Here is a 19,088-nt window from a genome sequence, read left to right on the forward strand (position 1 = left end):
AGGATATTTGATTGATTTTTAAATGTGATAAAAATACATTTTAGATTAAATATTTAACTGTATTGGTGAATACAATATGTTGTACAATTACAAATTTAAGCTACAAATCATAATTATTCGGAGAAAATTCAGAGCGAGATAAAAACTCTTGTTAAATCAGAAATCAAAGGTACAAAAATACTTTTTTTTCAGAATTATGTTTAGAAGCAAGATAACTGACAGACAAACTGCATGTGCAGTTTTGTGGGACTTAGACTTAAGTTATTGTTAAGATAAATTTGTTATAATAATTTCAATAAAATGAAATAATTTTGGTCAGTAAAATTAAGTTTCTATAGCAAACTAAAGATATATCAATCCAAATTACTTATGTACCTCATAATTATTATATTTACTTAAATTATAACTTACCCAAAGTAGTTAAAGCATTTTTAGTCTCTTTGAATGTTTTGTAATCATCCACACCATCAATATCAGGACTACCGCCTTGATTCAAATAATGGAATGCGTCTTGATGATCTGTGAAACACATTATTTTATATTAATTTACAATTTACAAATACAGTTAGGGAAAAAGGCTCAAATATAAGGCTTAGTGACATTTTTTAATAAAATTGTTTATTTTCATTTTCTGAAATATAGCCTCAAGAATCCTGCAAAAGAACAAATACGCAAATGCAAAGTTATTTTAAAATGATAACGGTATAATATGTAAAAAATAAATATCTGTATATATGTATTACAAATATAAGCATAGTTTTTAATCGATAATCGTATACTTCTTAAGCTATGGTAGTAATTCATGTTTTATTGAGATACCGTTAACAGATGTTAACAGTTGGTAGAGAGACTTTTCAACACTTACTTTGTTGCACATCCAGCGATTTATTCTTAGCAGAAGCAGAAAATTTGTAGAACATAGAAGTTTCTAATAGAATATTTGGTAGTTATGGTAGACTCCGTAAATTTTTTCTACCAAAACTTACCTAATAGCAAATTTTGCAATTTATCCATAGCAGCAGCACACCTGACAGAATATAGTAGTTCCTGCTAAACTACCCTAGATTCTACTAAACATTTCTACCAAAACCTACCTAATTGCAAATCCGGCAGTTGATCCATAGCCGCCGCTGCACACAATTGGTAGAAAATATGGTAGTTCCTTTCCCCACTACTTTGGTAGACAACTCTAGACTTTTCCAGAAGATACGTCCGCATACTGGCCCCGGATATCCGGTATTGGGAATCGAAGTGGATCTCTATGAACTTGCCGAAACGGGAGGAATTGTCGTTTCGTGTTGTTTTCGCGTTTCCTATCGCCTGGGGAAAGTGGACTTTATTAATAGGAGATTAGGGTGCGTTTTGCGATGTGTGATTCAAAAATGTCTTGGAAATTAAGGTGACGGTAAAATATTTTTAAAATGACGAAATATTATTTAAGAAATATTGATATACATATTATAAATCATTATAATAATATTATATCTTATATTATAAACATTGACCGCCTCCTTGGTACAGTGATTAACGCGTGAGCGTAGATCCGAGGGGTGCTGGGTTCGATTCCCGGTGGAGACGAAGAAAAAAAAATGTCTTGGTCTGGCAGGACACAGAAGGCTGATCACCTACTTGTCCCTAAAGAAAATCGATCAGTGAAACAGATGTATCATCTGCCCCTTACCCCACTTGGGGACATGGGACTTCACACTACTAATATAATATATAAATAAATAAATAATAAATAAATATTATAGGACATTATTACACAATCGACCTAGTCCCACAGTAAGCTCAATTAAGGCTTGTGTTGTGGGTACTAGGCGATGATAAATATAATATTTAATAAATACATATATAGATAATAACACCCAGACCCAAGAACAAATAATTGAGTTCATCACACAAATATTTGCCCTGACCGGAGATCGAACCCGGGACCGTCGGCTCAGTAGGCAGTTACTTTACCACTGCGCCAACCGCGTCGTCAAGACTAATATAAGTACTAATATAATATATGATTATATCTTATATTATAAACAACTACAACCACAATCTATTAAATGTTGATGATGATGATGATGATGATGACTGACCTCCATAATAGGACTGCTAGCAAGTACTTTCCTCTCCACTTGAGTCTCGCTGGCATTACCTCCGACCGCTGCGAAATATCGCATCGCATACTTTGCTGATACCGTCTTGCCAGCGCCGGACTCGCCGCTTACTGGAAATTTGTAAAAATAATATAGATAGCTCAAACAATATGTTACAGGGAACAGTTTTTTTTAATGAGTATAAACTATAAAATAATCATTTAAAAAAATATTCTTCATCGCTACCACCTTTTCAATCGACTTCTAATGTCTAAAAGACAAAACTAATGTCCCTATTTTTTGTTTATCACCTAAAACTTTTTACTTGGTTATTCGAATTAGATGATCTTTTTTTAAAGCTAGTACCTTTAGTACCTTTTGTGTATATTTTAAATGTGGTCTAGTTGGTGATTTAAAGATTTATTAGTAGTTATTTCATAGTACGTTTTGTCATCATAAATTATTAACCGACTTCAATAAAAAAAAGGAGGAGGTTATCAATTCAGCCGGTAATTTTTTTTATGTATGTACACACCGATTACTCCAAGGTTTATGGACCGATTTACGTGATTCTTTTTTTGTTTGATGCGGAATGGTTTCCAATTGGTCCCATAAAATTTTTATTTTTTACAAAACTTCTATTCCATCAGTTATTACCATATTTAACAATAATTACCAATATACCTAAAAAATAAACAATTACTTTAAAAACATACCTATAATACTCTGGTCTCGCCTCTCTCTTTCCAGTTTTGTGTAGGCCTCTTCGGAAACGGCGAATATGTGTGGATCCAGATCTCCCATGGACTGGCCACGGTAAGCCATAATCGTTTCGTCTCCTATAGATACGTTAAAAATAATCATTATTATTATAAATTTATAAAGAATAGAAATAATTTGATCACGAGGCGGGACAATAATAATTATTGTTGGTAAGTAATGATTATATAATAGACTAGCGGTCCGCCCCGGCTTCGCCCGTGGTACCTACATGTTTACGTTTTTTTTTCATAAGAACCATCCTCGTACTTCAAGGAATAGATTCCGCAGCGCACGCAGAATTTTTATTATGGAATTTTTTACACCTTGGGTTACATTATTGCATTTTTGGTAAGGATCTCTAATTTTTTTGAAAATGCAATATAGTCTATGTTGCTCAGTGAAGATGCAGCTGGTGAAAGAATTTTTGAAATCGGTCCAGTAGTTTATGCGTGAAAACCATACATACATACATACATAATTACAAACCTTTCCTCTTTATAATATTAGTATAGATAAGAAAAATCATTAATTATGGGACGTTCTAAGTTGAATTTTATTGGGTACTCTATTGAGTCCTGTGATTAATTTTACATTTATCTTTTTACATGTATATTATATATGTATAGAATTAAAAAATGATCAAGGAATGCTTTAAGTAGACTTTTGTTTGGTGCTTTCGTATTTTACATCAAATAACAAAAAAAATGTTAACTGAGTCTTAAAATTTTCTCAGTCAAAAACATGCAATTTCTGTTTCGATCGACTAATGCTCAGTTAGGTTTTACAAAATGATCCTTCGAGGATCGAACGTTCATATAAACTTTTACAAGTTTTGTGCATTGTCTCTTTATTAATATTCAAAACGAGACCACTACAATGTTTGATCTAACAAGAAACATGGGCAAAAATACTCAATAGTTTTTTAATTTCAAACTCAAACTCAAACATTTATTTATTCAATTAGACTTCTTATAGAAGCACTTTTGAAACGTCATTACATATTTTTAACATTTACCACCGATTCGGAAAGCAGTATCTACGGAGAAGAACCGGCAAGAAACTCCTTTTAAATCATGTCAGTTTTAAAAATTAGGTTAGAAATCTTACCATAAATAGGTAAATCATAGTAAGGGTTGATAGCCACGAGGACAATCCCGCAGTATGTGTAGATGGCATTTCGATCACAGAATCTGGAAAAAATACATAAAATATAATATTATGTACTGAACTAGATAGAAGGTGTATTTGGTATACGTTAAAACTGGATTTTCGTAAAATAAATGGTTGTAGCTATATATTTGAATAGGATCAATTAAAAATTACAAGCTGGGAAGTTATAATATACTAAGCATTCGTTTCGACTCCGCCTAGATTTTATCGGAAATCGGAATGATCAATAACATAAAAAATTGACTGTCAATTATAGCTTTTACTGGTGTAAGAATTTTCAAAAAAGTTTAAGTGGTTTTTAAGGTTATAAATCCAAACATACACTCTTTATAGAGTTAAGATTGTGGTTAAGATATTATAGATATTGCAGCTGTACATAGCAATTAATTATTATTATTGACTAGCTTCGCCCGCGTTTTCACAGAAAAGCCCGTATAGTTCCCGTTCCCGTGGGATTTCCGGGATAAAACCTATCCTATGTGTTAATCCAAGTTACCCTCTATATGTTTGCTAAATTTCATTGTAATCGGTTCAGTAGTATTTGCGTGAAAGAGTAACAAATACACACACACACATCCTCACAAACTTTCGCATTTATAATATTAGTAGGATAGTGCTAACCAGATAAAACTAGATAGTTTTATAACCTCTCTTTTAAGAATACGTTACTTTCGACACGAATGAGAAACATGTATTTTAATATTAATCTAATATTCAAATTACAGATATTCCAAAAACCGGTTACTTTATTTATCGAGGTTCTAATTATCGAATTTGAGATCGAAGTATCGAGGTCAAGGACTGAACAGTTTTGAAATTAAAAGTGTTTTTATTTAAATGTAGTTAAAAATATTCGTTAAATCTTTAGGCTATACCTACGCAGAAAGGAATGTGTGTACAAGTGGTTTTATAGTTTTATTATATAATGTATTCAAATTTATTTATTTGAAGCAGGTGTTAAGATAATATGAATCTTGGGCCACATTTTGGACAATTGATAAACGAACTTTTATGTTTTTGGTTTTAAATTCTCATATCGTATTTGAATGAAATTTCGAAGACTAATTTCTTAATTTGAAACTTAACTTATAAGATTTTAATTTATGTATACGTAAATATTTTGTCCCGCGGTTTTACCCGCATAACGGTCTCATTGATCTTAGCGTGATGATAATATTATAGTCTATAGCCTTACTTGATTAATGGGCTATTCTAACTTCATAATTTTTCTAATAAAACCAATAGTTGCTGAGATTAGCGCGTTAAAACAAACAAACTCTTTTACTTCATCTAATACATAGACAGATTACAGATTTGATATTGTTATGGTATCTTAATATTAATTGTATTTCAAATTTCAATCATCATAAGCATTGATTATAAGCATTCGAGACCAGGCGTACGCGCAGGAAATAAATTGATTTTTTTCAATTTATCTGCGCATGTTGTAACATTACCACTGCTCGAGCGGTGAAGGAAAACATCGTGAGGAAACCGACATGTCGAAGAATTAAAAAGTTCGACGACATGTGTCATCCGCCAACCCGCACTTGGCCAGCGTGGTGGATTATGGCCTGTACCCTCATAGGAGGCCCGTGTCCCAGCAGTGGGAACATATATGGGCTGATGATGATGAAGCATTGATTTTAACTAAACAACTAATGCATCTAATTGAAATTGGATAAGAGTTTCATCAATTGTAACTTGGTCTCTCTTTTGAATGTTCTTTAAAGAACATATAGGTCTGTATAAATGGTTATTATGTAATCAAATATAGAGTTAATTGCTAAAACAATGCAATATTGTCTCTATTAAGACTTAGAAGATTATTTGTGTAATAAAAGTATCACTGCAAGCGAAATTGAAACTTAATGTATTGTATTAACTTTTAAATTCGATTGTAATAACACTTAATGATTTATATTAATTATTTTTGTGCACTGTGAACTTAAATATAAAAACAAAGTATTGGTTTAATTTATTTTTTCTTATAAGAGAATATGTAGTTATATACATTTACTAAGAAAAGTTTCAAATAATTGTGATAAAAGAATACTTCTTATGAGTGGACACATATTACGTAGAAACAACTTACTAAAACACTATAATAAATGGACTCTTATTTATCATCAGTTGACAGTTTTACCATAATTTATTTATAGCTTAAAAAGATTTTTACATTATTTAGGCGGTAAAACTCTCCAGAGTTTCCACATACAAAAATATACCTAATTTATAAAATAAAATAAATTAAATAAATAATTTGTTACTTACCTAACTTTAAGGTTATGCAGCACCGCAGGCTCATGCAGGTAAGAAAGAGAAGTGAGATCATTTTGACCAATCAGGAGCGACGGATTCCGCAACGGCGGCATGCGTCTTTCATCTGTGATCTGTAACATTTTATAAATAAATATATTATTACTAATAAATTGAAAATGTTTTTGTAAAATATAACTAAAAAATGTTGTGTGGTTTTATGAAACCACGGTTAAACTGATGTTAGTGAACTTAGCAGATCATTTTTAGCAGATCAAAAAAAAAATGTGATTTCTTATCGCGTGCAGTTGAGTTCTACAGTTCCTGATACTTTTTAGAAATACTCGCGTAAAATGAAACACTAGAAAATTTATTTATGTCATATTTCATCACGCCGTAGCACCATGCCGTAGCATCACGCCGTAGCATCACGCCGTTGTATCATGCCGTAGCATCATGTCGTAGCATCATGTCGTAGCATCATGCCGTAGCATCATGCCGTAGCATCGCGCCGTAGCATTACACCGTAGCATCACGCCGTAGCATCATGCCGTAGCATCACGCCGTAGCATCACGCCGTAGCATCATGCCGTAGCATCACGCCGTAGCATCATGCCGAAGCATCATGCCGTAGCATCACGCCGTAGCATCATGCCGTAGCATCATGCCGTAGCATCACACCGTAGCATCACGCCGTAGCATCACGCCGTAACACATGCCGTAGCATCACGTCGTAGCATCACGTCGTAGCATCACGTCGTAGCATTACGTCTTAGCATCACGTTAAGCCGGGTCCAGGTCGGGTTTTTTCAAATGTCGTTTGTTAAGGTAAAAACGCCAGAACTATTTCTAAAAAGTATCAGGAACTGTAGAACTCAACTGCACGCGATAAGAACTCACATTTTTTTTTGATCTGCTAAAAATGATCTGCTAAGTTCACTAACATGTGAAACTGTTCGAACGGTTCCGAACACTGCTTTGTGTAGCGCATGTCGCGTGACGGTCGGCTGCCGATTAGGTATACCTACTCGGCAGCTGCGATACACGCGACATGCGCTACACAGACCAAAAAGTTTGAGACGATGTAATAAAACTTTCACTTTAATAAATAATAATAATAAAGGCGTAGGGATGTGACGACCCCATCGCCCACGGTTGGAATATCTATTGTTTACGTGACAATAGATATTCCACCCGTGCAGTCAGTCAACCCGCAGGACACCTTGTGGCGGGGTGTCGGGGAGTAGCGACCCCGCGGGAACCGAGTGCTCCCGGGGGAGGCCCCTGTCTTCATCTCCGGCTCGCCTTCACCGGCCGGTCGGAGTGAAGCCTGACGAGGACAGGACCCCCACCTCTGGCTTGCCTTAACCGGCCGGCCAGAGTGGAGTCGCGAGAGCTTTTAGCTCGAAGGGTGGATGCGAAGCGTAAGTGGCGAGTGGGCACGTGATGCTGGACCCTCAGGGAGCGCGTGATCGTCGTTTAAAGTCCAGGGACGCCTCTCCACCCTTAGCTGCTCACGACATGTTGCCCTCTTGTTGCTAAGTTACAGCGACCTTTTAGAGGGCCCATCTGTGAGAGGGCGAGTCACCACCTGCCAACAATTTTTTGCTATATCTTAGTAGAAAGGCAGGTGCCATAGTCTTCCATAGTCCTTAATTCCGGTCCATTAACATCCCATTCCATAGCCCAGTTTATTTTATTCCCTTATCTTGCAATAGTCCTACATCGGCCGCGGACTGCCTAGGGCTGTATCTCTATAGTGCAGTCATGGGCAGGCTGCGGCTGGTGTCCCACAACACATTAAAATTCTCGAAAGGGCCTCTGCGTGTTGGATCCGTGTCCCCACGTAAGCCTTCCAAAGATCCGGGTACCGTCCTTCTGGTGGTACCCGAGTATTATGGAACAGAGAAACATAATAATAATAAAAGTTTATTTATTTTCCTTCACAACTTCAAACTATTACAAAGGAACTAAATATACATATAAACGTTAACGTATTAACTATTTGATATAATGCTTCTTTTGTCTCCGTTTTTTTTATCACATCATTTAATTTTATTTTTCGATCTTAAACGTAGTAAACGTTCCCCGAAATTAACATTCATAATGAACCAAATTCTACAAAAATTTTAAATAGTTTGGAAAATCCAAAAGTGCACGCCTCATATTTTTTTTTAATAATTATTTATTAATTATTATTTTTGTTTATTTAATAACAATTAAACCACATCGAATCAGACCCTGAAAAATGAAAGGGTTCTATTCCTGAGCATACTCAAGCGTAAGAGAAAAAAAATGACTCGATTAGTAAAGTATTTCGGTCGCTATCGTGTTAACAAGAAAAAGGATCCGCACATACAGACACACGGACGTCCAAGACAGAACTTTTTTAAACTGTTTTTTAACTAGTTTAAATAACAAAAATGACATCAAAAATATCATGAATGTTAAAAATAGTGTTTTTTCTTAATATGTGTGTGTATGTATTATCTTACAAGTGCAATGTATGATACATAAAGACATTTTAAGTTTGAAAAATCAGATGTTTTGCGCGAAGTGACAGTAGTACCCACCTCAACGCTTCGCTTATGAGGCGTGCAATAGTTTTAAAAACTTTTGGCGCGAAATCAGTGACTTGGCGAAGCCTCTTTACTTTTACTATTCCCTTAATAATTTAATTTCCGACTGGTTGTATTATTAAAGTATCTATTAGGTTACATAATTTATAAAGCAATTTTGTTTTCTATTAGAGCATTTTATCTATATTTTTGACTATCAAAGTTCTAATGTCTATTTACATCGATAAAAAACATAATATTTGACATACATACTATAATAGTCTAGTAAAGCAGTTAACATTTTAAAAATATTAAATGTCGTTTGTTTATAAATGACATCAGCGCATTATCAATGCCAGGATACAGATAGTGAATTTTAATTCCGATTACGCCATTGGATATATCAATCTGCTATTTATTTATCTTTATTGTATAAAAACATCCAAATATGTATGGAATATTTGTATTATGCAAAAGGTAGTTTATTGGTCTTACAAGCAATCTATAAGAAAAGATTAAGTGTTGGAAATTTTTCAGAACAATTATTCTGAAATATTTTCTAATTATATGTATCGTATTAATGTAATATAGAAAATCATTCAATCAGATTTTCACTCATAAACTGCTGAACCTATTTGATTGCATTAGATAAATAGATATTAGTCAGTTCTTTAAAGAAACGAATCTTCAATGGCGGCGCTTATCATTCCCTCTCGCTCACACACGGCCGTACGGTATGCAAAAAAAAATAGGGTAAAGTAAAATGTATTTAATTTTCCCTGTTATAATTTTTGGAAGAAGTGTACAAACACAACCCTCGAATTTAAGGTTTTTGTGGGGGGGTAGGGGAGGGGGGAGTGGTGGGAATCCCTCCTCCAAAGGGGGGGGGTGAGGAGTAACTTAGTTTCTGAGATATTGGAGTTTAAAGTTTTGAGAATTGCCTTGAAATTGCAAAAAAAAAATATGGACAAGAAATAATATGAACTTTTCACAGAAATATCACCAAGTTTCAAATCGTGGGTAATTATTGTACCGGCGAGCCTAATTTTTTTTTTTTTAGTTTGTAACATTTTCGCCATTTATATTTAGAATGACAATTATGTATATGCTATAGTAAATAATATTTTCTTTAATAATATATTCTTTGGGGAAAGTTGTTCAGTTTATGGGCTAATTACGAGACTACGAGTATTAATGGGGATTTTGTTGCGTTCTGTATATGTCATTTGATAGTTCATATAAATACACAAATATCATAACAAAACAGTTTGTCAACAAACAAATTAAAATAATTAACAAAATAATAAATAAAATAATTATCAATTTACGTTATTTTTATTTTCTTTTTTGCTGATCCTACCATCTGTCAAAGTCAGCTTTGGCCGCCATTGAAGATTCGTTTCTTTATTGAACTAGCTAATAGGTAGAACTTTGCATACCAAAACCTAGTTTTTGCCTTGATGAAACTTCAAGCAAAATTTGTATACATTTAGTTTGACGAGAAATACCGTGACATGCACGCGAGTAATGTCAGGGGCGAAAAGCTAGTAATAATTATTATAGCAGTATATAGCAGGTTTTATTATATTTAAACTATGACAATATACTGCAACTATGTGCACTGACTGACATTTAGAATGTTTAAATGGCAAAACCTTTTACACAATATGACGAAAACTATTACCTGTTTCGTATAAAAACATGCTTTTTTTTTAGTTATTTTATTAATAAATATTTTTGTTTAATGTATATTAAGTTGTAAACGGGATCACGAGATTATATTATATTCTATGATCACGGGTAGCCGAGAGGTCAAGTGTCGCCCCGGTAAGGCGAATAACGCAGGTTAGAATCTCGCCACGTGATCGAATTTTACCTATTCTTAAACAATCTCATCTTTAAAGGTTGCAGGCAAGTTGCAGTACATACATGAAGATTGAACAGTGATCACATTTTTGCCCATGAAGAAAATATATCAATGAAACAGATGTCATATATCTGCCCCATAACTAATCTGTGCCCATACCCCACAATGGGAAACATCACACACACGCATACATACACAGATACATAATAGACCAAGATAATATAAACTGTTATTGGGTGAAAATGTGGGTGGTGACGACATTCTAGTATTTTAAATTCATATAAGATTTTGTTTATTTGTTTTACTGATGATAATAGATACATATTTTAATATTAGTTTCGCTAGAGACCTTTACATTTTTTAAATTTATACTTTGTCCGAACGCTTCGTAAAAATATGGGAAACAATTATAAGGAAAACTCCGGGATTCGAACCCGCGTCTTACACTGTATCGTAGCAACGCCTATGTCCAATATTTCTCATTTATAAGCATTTGAATTAAAATTTTATTCATAAAAATATTTTAATCACCATACGAATAAATACATTTTTACCTCGCGTTTCCACTTAACAAGAATAGTACAATATAAGTCGGTCAATTGGTTAAAGTATTTAAGCTGCAAGTAGTCGAGAATATTTAAAAATATACATACAAAGTATCCATTCCCTAAGCGTGACTTTAAGTGAGGTAATAAAGGTTTCAAACGAAAAAAAAATGTTGTGCGTGTACAAGTGTACACACGTAAGAAGTGAAACTTCTTTATGACATAATTTTTCAAAAAATAATTTACTATATGCAACTTTACAGAAATCCGTCGAATCACGCGTGGTAGGGATAAGAAAAAGATGGCGCGTAACAGAAAAATGTCACGCGTAACGAAAAAATGTTACACTAATTTTTTTTCCAACCCCGATAAAGAAGTTTCACTTCAAAAATGTTGTTTAATTTCACCCAAATCGATATGTAAGTATATCGTTTTTTAGCGCCAAAAATACTACTACACAAATGGGTGAAAATTTTAAAATTATATCGCTGTGTAGGCCTTTACATTTATAATTTTTAGCGAAAAATGTAAATATAATTGGGGGTATTTGCAAATATTTTGACGGTTTTGATGGAAATATTTTGCGAATATGATCAAATCATGGGTCATAAACAATTTTTATAAATAACTGGGTGATATAGCAATACCATTTACGCCTAGATAATCAAAAAATAAGAAGAGCTTCAAATATTACAACATTCATTCACATCCATTAACAATTGACATAAGAAAAATAACTACATATTATAGTAATAAATAAACACGCGTTCTGTTATAAGGCTTCCTCTTTCGATAATGACGCATTTCTCTGATTGCTCCTTGAAGTAATTTATAATCACAATGTCATGTCTTTGTTTTCTTATTGCATGCAAATATCTCTAACTACACCCTACTCTGTGGCTAAAACTTATGTATTTTAGACATACGATTAAAAAAACGACGAAATGTTCTAAATCCTTAACTTTTTTAAAGGTTTGCACTCTGTGGTTTCTTTCTAATACTGTATAATAGATAACAACGAAAATTCAAGTGTTTTTTAACTGACGTTCCAAAAACGATTGAAAGTTGGCAATCCTTAACTTTTTAAAATATGTGTAGGTACTCTATGATATCTTACTACTAGTAGTAGAGTAGTAACTCTATGACATATAACCGAAAAACAACATGCATTTTTAAACCGACGTTCCAAAAACGATTGAAAGTTCGCAATCCTTAACTTTGTTAAATATTTGTACTTTATAATGTCTACTAAGGTCTACTAGCAGTAGAGTAGTAACTCTATGACGGATAACGGCAAAATGTCATGTTTTTAAACCGACCTTCCAAAATAGTTCTTAATCTTTAACTTTTTCGTACTCTATGGTTAAATCACTTGTCTATTTTTTTAAGGCATATTTCACACTCACCGGGTAAAACAAAACACCAGGATACAAGTGATTAACGGCGAAATTCTGTGGGAAAGTCGAACTCCCCCACAGAAGCCGTCCCATACCACATCCAATTTTGGCTGATGTCACTATCACACTTTCTTAAAAGAAAACAATTTCAATAACACATGCATACGACTAACTAAATGATTTCTATACGACTGCCGACACGTGCGCGGTAAGACAGCAATGGAAATTAATCTAATAACTGATTACTTAAGTAACGTTTAACCCTATTAATATGATTTAAATAAATAAGATCAATGCTACAAATGATGTACTGTTTACAAAGAACATTGAATTGTGTATTTCGCTTTATTTTAAAGGAGAGACGATAATATTAAGATAAGTCATCCTACAACTACACGAAATAACACGAAAATTATTATAACAAGGATAAATGTTCTTTCACGTAAAACAGTTAATCGGTTTTCAAAGAAATTTTATAGGCGATTAGTGTGGATTACATAGGCTACTTTTCACGCGATATAGTAAAACATATTGATAGTATGTAGTCGATTACAACAAGCTTGATTACCTACATCATCTTGTTATTAGTTATTACGACATAATCGAATCCGGTATATCAAACCATGTAGGTATTAAGGAAACTATAGGCTACTGTGCTATAGGTCATAGGCTATGGTCAATTAGAGCCTAGAGTTATGTACCTTCTAATAGGAAATATTTCATATAAATAATTGGAAGATATTTTGAATAAATTCCAATGTTTCCAGGAAATTTATCACGTTCATATTTTACTCACAATATTCACAATTTTCTTACAGTTAATTTTATTATGTACTTACTTTTATGTCTTTAAAATCAAAAACAATTCGAACCATTTAAATATTTCCCGCGTAAAGTCCGTCCACACTACCACAGATAATGAAAAATTAAAATATACTATGTATTATTAAAAAGGATATAATTACCAGCATTCACACCTAAGGCTAGAAAACCACGATGTTACACCACAAAGGTCTTTGAAATAACCTTGTTAAAGATGTGGTTTAAAAATTAATACAGGGAACTTATCCTACAAGTTATAATCAGGAAATTGGATTTCGATTGATGTGTATGATGTTTTTTTTGAGAAAATGAAGTGAATTTCAAAAAAAAAAAGTCTACAGCTAACAGCCTATTAACACCGTAGAAAACTATAGTCTGTCCACTATAAGAATTGCTTTTTGACAGCTCGACGGGTGATACCAGAAGTGATGTCTAAAAGATTATCGATTGTGATACCATTTCAATTACAAATTCAAAATATTATCAAAAATCGAATTAGGTACGTAAATAATAATTAGAACGTAAACGTACTAATAAGATATGTGATAATAAGACCACATATCTATGCATTTTATGTTAAAACTAAACTAAACTAATATTTTATTATTTATTGGTTTCTATCTTACAATTTGGTTGTCTTTATGTTTAAATGATATAACTTATTAGAAGAGTTTTTCTGTATCGGATATATTTTACAGAGTATTTCTATCGATTATTATAATCTATCGACCCATCATTGAATAATTCTGTGTAGACATCACTAAGTGGGCGGGGCCAGTCCATGAAGTACAATAATTATTTGTATGACATTTTAACATAGACAATACAATCCTTCATAGGCGTGGAGCTGTCAAAAAGCAAATAATATAATGGACAGAGTATAACTTATAATAGGTAACAAGATTCCGGAAAAAATGGTTCAGGTGTTTCATAGTTCAGCCACCAAAAAGAGAATTTATTATAGACTGCTTTTACTTCCTATGTATTGGATAAAAAGGATACAATCACGCTTAATCACACATTTAATACCAACATTAATTGGACTTCCTTTCGTGAATAAACAGATAAGCAAAACATAAGTTTGGCATAAAATGCTGAATAAATCTAATTGTACACATCTACGATGATCCTCAATTTTTAAAATTTAATTAAGTAGGTATTTATTACATTAAAATGCTTATAAATACCAATGATAAATACGTAAAAGTTTATTTAAAGAATAAGTAGAAAAAATACGATCACAAAGCGTGCTACATCTTCACCGTACTTCCTGAAAAATTTACCAAATTCTCTCAATAATCAAAAAGAGTAATTTATTGTTCTCTTACCTTTATCTGCCGTATTTCATTGGTATCATCTATCTGGACGATGACAACTCCAGACCGGTAATCGCTGGTGACAGTGGCGCCCTCCCACACCTTTATCGGGTGCTCCACCCATACTCGGGCTCCCTGGAACATAGAATATATTGGTTAAAAATCTATACTATGTATTATAAAATGCTAGCTTTCCGCCCGCGGCTCGACCGCTTTGTCTAAATCCTAATAAATAATGTACTAAAACTATCCTCTTAAATCACTTTATGTACTAAAAAAGCCGCATCAAATTCCATTGCGTAGTTTTAAAGATTTAAGCATACATAGGGACAGAGAAAGCGACTTTGTTTTATACTATGTAGTGATTAGAAAAACATATCAATAAAATCGGCTCTTAAAAAAATCAAAAGTTCAACGACATGACATCTCTCAACCCGCACTAGGCCAGTTACCAGGCTTTAATCTCAAAAAATAATTGATGAAATTGAATAAATATTTTTGTGTTGCATGGTTCATGCATCCAGAAATATTATGATACCACCAATCGAATCAATAATAAATAAGCGGGTAAATATTCCTTTTGAATACTTTCAACAACATTGAATTTTTAAGTCGGAGAACTCATATGTTTTAATTTAAAACAATGAATGTATGTACTTAAATAATTTTGCATACAAATCTCAAGTTTTAAATAATTACTTACTTGTTTAGATTTAAGAGGTGCAGATAAATTACGTATACAAATTGATACTTACAGTTAGGTACTTATGTATTTAACACATTATTGTGCCTACAAATATTTAAGTATTTTTTTACAATTTACGGATAATTATCATTCTAATGTTGATGATAATATATTTTATTATTCTTATTAGAATTTATTATTTTTTATTATTTAACCAACACTTAAAACAAATGAAGTTATGAATTTGTTATTTTAATTGTTGGATTTAAATTCTCTTTTTCATATTTCTGATTTAAATTCTTTCAAGTTGTTTAATATAAGCATGACATAAATATAAAGGTTAATAACATACTTTGTATAGGTATTTATTTTACTATTGTTTATATTGCTAAAGTTCAATCACATTAAAATGTACCTACCTATTTAGTGTTTTATTTATCTTAATTAATTTTATATCTATACTAATATTATAAAGCTGAAGAGTTTGTTTGTTTGTTTATTTGTTTGAACGCGTTAATCTCGGGAACTACTGGTCCGATTAGAAAAATTCTTTCGGTGTTAGATAGCACATTTATCGAGGAAGGTTATAAGCTATCATCACGCTACGACCAACAGGAGTGGAGCCACGGGGGTGAAACCGCGCGGAGCAGCGAGTTAATTATATAATCTTCCTTTGTATATGTTATGGCCCGGCCTTCACAGCAAACTGCTGACTAAGCGGTCCACATGGGAACGGAATGCGGGAGTGGTTATGCTGTATTAGTTTTTAAGGTTTCTTAAAAATAATTATTAAAATTGTATAATGATTCCATAACTCCGGTCTGCATCATGCAGAAATGGGTAAAAGTTTAATTTGAATTAAAATGTAGTTTTAAAGTAAATTTGGTTTTATTTTGGGGGCTCCAAAAATCCTGGGGACTGGGGTTTGTAATTAAATACATACTTGATAAATATTATTTCACAATAACACATACACTTTGAATTAAAAAAAACAATAGTAGAAAAATTTTGTGCGATTGTTGACTATCATAGAATTCAAATCTTGATAAAAACAATTTCATATTGCTTCAGTTACTTGGTAAGTATTAAGATTTACTGTACTTTGCAGCATGTGTGGTAAATGTTAAAGATATGTAATGACGATTCAAAAGTGCTTCTAGAAGCAGTCTAATAGAATACTTAACCCATTGAGCCCCGAACAGCCCGATTGGTCCACGACACAAAAGATTTTCTATTGTGTCTGTGATTCCAGGGCTTGAGTTATTACATAAATGTTTGAGTTTTGAGTTGTAGCAAATTGCTATGTTTCTAAGTTTCTATGTAAACTTCATTTTACACTATCAAGGAATTAAATATTTATAAAAATACTAGCGGTCCGCCCCGGCTTCGCCCGTGGTACATATTTACGTTTTCTCTACACAAAAACCATCCTCGTACTTCAAGGAATATAATAAAAAAAGAATTATCGAAATCGGTTCAGCCGTTCTCGAGTTATGCGCTTACCAACACATTTTGCGATTCATTTTTATATATAAGATAAACCACACAATCTTCTCACATATTAATTATTATTATGAATATAGTTTAGAAATTAAAGATTTTTAATGTGCGACCCAGGTTCGCTCACTGCAAAGTTTGTGAAATGATGGGATAATAAATAAATATAATGAATATTGCGTTTAAAATCCATTAAAATATTGAATTTATAAATGTATAATACACACATACAATAAAATACTATGAATATAGTTGTTTGAAACAAGTGGGATATTATACCATAATTTTTAATAATAAACCCACTTCAAGAACATAAGACATAAAAAATTTAAATAGGGCTGGCCATTTGAATAAATTTAATAGTTAAGTGGTTTAAGGTATTAAAAACATACACATAAAGGTTATTTGAATACCATTAATTTGTTTTGTGGTTAATCTATACTAATATTATAAAGCTGAAGAGTTTGTTTGTTTGAACGCACTAATCTCAGAAACTACTGGTCCGATTTGAAAATTTCTTTCGGTGTTAGATAGCCCACTTATCGAGGAAGGCTATAGGCTATATATCATCACACTAAGACCAACAGGAGGGGAGCCACGCGGGTGAAACCGCGCGGTGCAGCTAATGTGTAATATCAGTTGATCCTAATGTAGTTTATGGAAACAGTAATTGATCATTAAAAATAAATAAAATGCATTCTACAGCACAAAGGGATACACATCTTCACAATTAAAAACATATCAACAAACTCTGTGTTATTGTTTGTAGATAGTTCAACTAGTTGGACAATTGTCGATAGATTTGAATAAATAACATCTTGAAGTTGAACAGAGGACTTGAAGTGAGTAATAATGTTCTAGAGAAGATGTGTTCGCACATCCTGGATATATCTTTAACTATCAAAATAATGTTGGTTTATATAGTGAAGGAACAGGTCCCCTTAATACAGGTTATACCTAGTAAGGGGGCCTGAACCCCAATCCAATATGTCAAACTTATATGTATGAATTCAAATAAAGATTTTATTTATTTATTTATTTTATTTAGTGGTTAGTATGCAGATAATTTATAAATCAAAACAATGTCTTATAAGCAATAAGGAAAAAAGACTAAGTGGATTCTAATTAGCATATTATTTTAGAGTTATTTTTATAACTATTATGTAACATTTCGTTCTTATCATTTAAAGTATTATATTACTACTCTCATTAAATTAAATCAGATTTATTATTAGTGCAAAAATATATTTCGGTTATTTTTTATATTTTATTAGGAGAGTAGGTAGCCATGAAAAAAAAATATTTTTTGAAATCAAGTTTCAATGAGTACCAATAACATTCTAAATTTGAAATAAAAAAAAAACAATCAATAGAAATTAAATAAAATCCAATGACACAATTTATTTTCAAGCGACTCAAGCTCATGTCACTAAGATTCTAATTGGATTATTTAATAAAAGAACCAGTTTAAAGAAATAACACGAGAATGAAGAGAAACGTGTAATTATCGCTTTTATTACTTATCTAATAACATTTAAAAATTTTAAGCATTACAAATACTCAATTATTGGAAATTTTTTTTTAATAACAGGGTATAAACAAAAACAATAATTTTATTGGAGAGTAATCATGGCTATTACCAGATTTCATTGCATTTTTTACAGAGATTAAAACGTATGAATTATTCATAATCATAACATGTTAACAATATGATTTCATACTTTTGACATAGATAGTGAGAGTGATTACATCTTTTTTGTGGCTTATGCATTTTTTTATATAAGGAAACTTGCGATGTTGTTACTCAATTAACATGTTCTAAATTCAAATGACTTTTTTCAAAAACATTTACCAAAACAAAATTTTAAAGGAGCAAAATGAAAAAAAATGATTTTACCTTCGTGTATAATTCCTTTGTCGTCATTGTGGTTTTTCTTAATTGATATTTTTTTCTTACAGTTAATTAACTTTCACATTATTTCACCACGAGGTCGGAACTTATTAAATCCATTTTAAAAAATAAGGTAGATTCGAAATTTGCTAATTTTTCGATGTAAATTGCGAAACGTCACTGCGTTGTTGACATCTGTCAAATGATTTTATCAATACTTCAAGCT

The 19,088-nt window shown here is 32.2% G+C and overlaps 1 protein-coding gene across 3 annotated transcripts in view; it reads right to left on the reverse strand.

The window, feature by feature from the left end:
• The window catches only part of didum (dilute class unconventional myosin), a 57,674-nt gene extending 38,608 nt beyond the window's left edge, over window positions 1-19,066 (reverse strand). For all 3 annotated transcript variants that reach the window (XM_089712106.1, XM_089712104.1, XM_089712105.1), the window contains exons 1-8: window positions 18,869-19,066; window positions 14,802-14,924; window positions 6,300-6,418; window positions 3,963-4,045; window positions 2,810-2,932; window positions 2,094-2,224; window positions 1,095-1,320; window positions 412-519 (exon numbers count right to left, since the gene is read on the reverse strand). In XM_089712106.1, coding sequence (XP_089568232.1) covers window positions 412-519; window positions 1,095-1,320; window positions 2,094-2,224; window positions 2,810-2,932; window positions 3,963-4,045; window positions 6,300-6,418; window positions 14,802-14,924; window positions 18,869-18,895 — 940 coding nt within the window. In that variant the 5' untranslated portion in view covers window positions 18,896-19,066. The remainder of the gene's footprint in view (window positions 1-411; window positions 520-1,094; window positions 1,321-2,093; window positions 2,225-2,809; window positions 2,933-3,962; window positions 4,046-6,299; window positions 6,419-14,801; window positions 14,925-18,868) is intronic.
• Between the last annotated feature and the right edge of the window lie 22 nt (window positions 19,067-19,088).

The sequence above is a fragment of the Colias philodice genome, chromosome 28 (assembly GCF_061535455.1).
Source record: "Colias philodice isolate Cphi_HAF_F1 chromosome 28, ilColPhil1 Martin Lab GWU primary, whole genome shotgun sequence".
NCBI lineage: Eukaryota > Metazoa > Arthropoda > Insecta > Lepidoptera > Pieridae > Colias > Colias philodice.